This window comes from Fomitopsis serialis, assembly GCF_022376445.1.
Source record: "Fomitopsis serialis strain Sig1Antser10 chromosome Unknown B0H18scaffold_257, whole genome shotgun sequence".
NCBI classification, from domain to species: Eukaryota; Fungi; Basidiomycota; class Agaricomycetes; order Polyporales; family Fomitopsidaceae; genus Fomitopsis; species Fomitopsis serialis.
The window spans coordinates 1-3,649 of record NW_025955217.1 but is presented as its reverse complement, the minus strand read 5'-3'; the positions used below and the strand labels follow the sequence as shown (position 1 = coordinate 3,649).

The 3,649-nt window shown below is 46.8% G+C and overlaps 1 protein-coding gene across 1 annotated transcript; it reads right to left on the bottom strand.

Annotated features, from left to right (window-relative positions):
* Positions 1 to 404: 404 nt before the first annotated feature.
* B0H18DRAFT_961322 (uncharacterized protein) lies at positions 405 to 1,454 on the bottom strand (the record flags this gene model as incomplete). The annotated part of the gene is made up of 4 exons (XM_048043042.1): positions 405 to 528; positions 763 to 903; positions 1,114 to 1,359; positions 1,408 to 1,454. The coding sequence occupies 4 exons, from the start codon at positions 1,452 to 1,454 to the stop codon at positions 405 to 407; spliced, it is 558 nt and encodes a 185-aa protein (XP_047885323.1).
* Positions 1,455 to 3,649: the final 2,195 nt, after the last annotated feature.

Here is a 3,649-nt window from a genome sequence, read left to right as displayed (position 1 = left end):
AAGACAAGTGTATGATTGCCTTGAGCTGCAATGGTTACCATTACATTGTATGCAAGGGCCATAATATGGTAAAAGATGCTCAGATTACCCATTATAGTCCTTGTTACCTGTATTATTGAGTAGTCCGTAGTGTCTGAACTACACATATACATTGCAGTGTACATATAGATCATATTTGAGTCATAAACAAGCAGATTGAATCTGCAGAGGCACATGTGCATTTTTTTGCTTTGCATTTCCTGGGTTAGCCAGTCACTGTATGCACTCAGTAAAATTCCTGTATACTCTCTGAATGAAGGGCTATCAGATGAGCATACTATGTATACTATGATTTGTTACTGGCTGAGGCTATATAGGCCCTACAGTGTGTGAGCGCTTGGAGCAATGGCCCACCAAGCTGCCAGTCACATGATATGTTTACCAGTTTCCTTATTGGGGGAACTGCTAAGGTGTTTCATGGCCCTCATATCCATAACAGAGCGCTTAGCCACTGCATTTGTTGCTATCTGTTGGTGCAAGTCGCATCGTCTGGGAGTCTGAAAATTCAGACTCAGATAAGCAACCCATACTAACAGTTACTTATCTCTGCTTATCGGGGTGGCTGCATGTCACGTGCACTGTGGGAACAAACTGCCATTCCGGAGCAATCACTAAGGCGTTTCATGGTGGTCCATCATAAGAACGATACCTTCGTACCTCAGGGATCGTAATGGTGTATGAAGCACCACCTACTCATCGAGCGTTAGCCTGCGCCCAGCTCACCTCTGCGCAGGCCTGGGGTGACGTGGCGACGGGTAGGTAGGGTCACTCTTACAATCCTTGCGCTCATCCTCGCTGCTGTCAGATGTGTCATTCATGAACGATACAGCCCGGTCGGCTTCATTGTTCATGAACAATGTAGCACTGTTGCATACATTATTTATGAACAACACGGTACTGTGGGCTACATCGTCCATGAATGATGTAGGATGCATCATTCACAAACAATGTAGTACTGTCAGAGACCTCTGCAGTGCTGTCGGATGCATCTGTAGTACTGTCAGATGCATCATTCATGAACGATATGGCACCTTCGGCTACATCGTTCACAAACAATGTAACACTGTCACACACATCTGCAGTGCTGTCGGATGCATCGTTTGTGAACGATGTAGCACTACATCTGCAGTGCTGTCGGTAGCATCTGCAGTACTGTTGGCTACATCGTCCATAAACGATGTAGGAATGTACAATGGTTCGTTCACAAACAATGTCGCGCTGTTGGGGAGCTCTGCAGTGCTGTTGGATGCATCATTCATAAACAATGTAGCACTGTCGGACAAGGGCTCTTGTCGCAATGATGTCAGAAAAGTCTGCTCACTGTAAATGAATATTATGTATGTTGTGTTGTGTTGGACCATAAATCACTGTAAAGTTGGGATATCTTGGGGCACAAAATCTGTACCCAAACCCATGTTGCTCTAATAGGTTGAGTCTGCACTGTTTTTCACCTGTTTCATTGGTTTTTGTACTTGTTTGGAGTGTAAAACCCAACATTTTGTAGGCAAAAGTGGTGCTACCCGGACGCTATCCCAACCTGTACCCCCTTTACAAAACACTATATAGTGCGCAGAGGTCCCATTTCTCGTGAAAATCTGCCCCTGACCCCTCCCTGATGCCAAATATTGGTCGAAAATGCCCTATAATGAGCATGGCGGAGATGACGAGCACGGTGGAGATGACGAGCACGGTGGAGATGACGAGCACGACAACAGAGATGACAGACAATGAGGACAAGAGGAGGGAAGGTGTCACGTTCCGTGCCACCAAGACCACCTCCAAACTCCAGTTCCGTTTTCTCTGTCTCCGTTTCTCCGAACTCCGGTCTTATTGTATTCGCTTAGCCTATCTTCTCCCGCATTACAATTAGCGTACCGCATGGTCTGTATCTTGCACGGACAATTAGCTTATTGTATTCACTCCGGTTACTAACATCTCCGGTCTTCCGTTATTGTTCTCCATATCCCTTCCTCCGTCCTATTGTCTTCCGTTCACAATTAGACTTGCTGTATATAAAGATCGAACTGTAGCACTGTTGTAGTTCAGTTCGAATATCTCGTTTAACCAATCCGAATTCCTTTCCTCCGAACTCCTGTCTGAACTCCGGACTTCCGTCCAACCTCTGTCTAGCTTCTCTCTTCTCTCTCACTCTCGTCTTCTCCTCCTCCTTCCTCCGACTCTATCTCTGGACTCCATCATAGTCCACCTCCGTTCAAGTCCAAATAGAGGACCCCATCGAGTTCTCCCAAGGGCGTTGCTAATAGCTTCGCCAAGTCCTCACTCCACTGCGCTCCGAAACTCCGGACTTCGTAACTCCGACCTCGGACTTCGTCTCGAGCGCACGATCGTAACAGAAGGGACAGGTGGTGCAAAACAAACACTGTGTCCATGTTTGGCCCTCCTGCCTGATTTGGTGTCCGGCACATGGTCTCAGCCACACGCACAAACCAAGCAGCCACAACTCGAGCCAGGCTGTCTTGCAACGGGTAGAGGGCCCCTGAGACAATAAAGCGAGAGAGCACAAGACTGGATTAGGACTAGAACGAATAAATCCAAGGTTATCTACCGTACTCAGCAAGGAAATAGGTGACTAGAGTGGCTCAAAAGCGAGAATGCGAAATCATTGCATGTGTCACCGACTACAGATGCACAAATAAATTGGATGTAGCCTTGTAAAATGGTCCCATATTGCTGAATATAAGTCCAAAGTCAGGAGGACTATTGCTGGGCTATAAATGTGGTTTTATGAGTGGAAACACACATGTTGGTATATAATTGACATACACTGCATACAGAAGGTTATTCAAATAGCATCTGATATTGGGCATACATTGCTCCCATACTTTGCACATATAGTCTACCATATAGAACCCATTTTATGAGATGCACAGATCCATGGGGACTACTGATCCCAGAGGCTGTAGGGGAATATCTGAATATATTGGGCAGTACTTGGCTGGGCCCAAGAGCTGTTGTGCAAATACTAATCTGATATTGGGCATACATTGCTCCCATACTTTGCACATATGGTCTACCATATAGGCTCCATTTTCTGACATGGATAAACTTGGCAGGACTACTCATAACAGATGCTGCAAGGGAATATCCCAATATATTGGGTGTACTGGGCTGGTGTAACATTGCCTTACTCAATCCCGCAGATACAGTGCACCAATCTCCATTGAGAAGTGCAATGTATCCGGAGGACGACAAGTTAAAGGACTTGTCCTTCAACTCGCCGGGCGACAACCTATAAAGGTATGACGCCAAACACACGCAAACGTATATACATACATGCATATCGATCCAATAAGTCCATAACGGGATTACACACGTCCATACGGTAACGTCCCGTTACACTCCTCCTCCCTGGACTCGTCCACGGGTCCACGATAGTAGAGTAGGCGCAAATATATAAGGTCATTGGACCGTGATGATGAGGCGAAGCGACAGGATGACGACGGCGACGACGTGAGTGCCGACGGCGACAGCCTGCGCGGTGAGAGGAATGATGAGGTGAAGGCGCCAGCGACGCGCCGGCCAGTGAGTCTATTGTGGACGGAATTGAAGAGACGGGAATATTCGCGACACCGTGATCGAGAAGTACAAC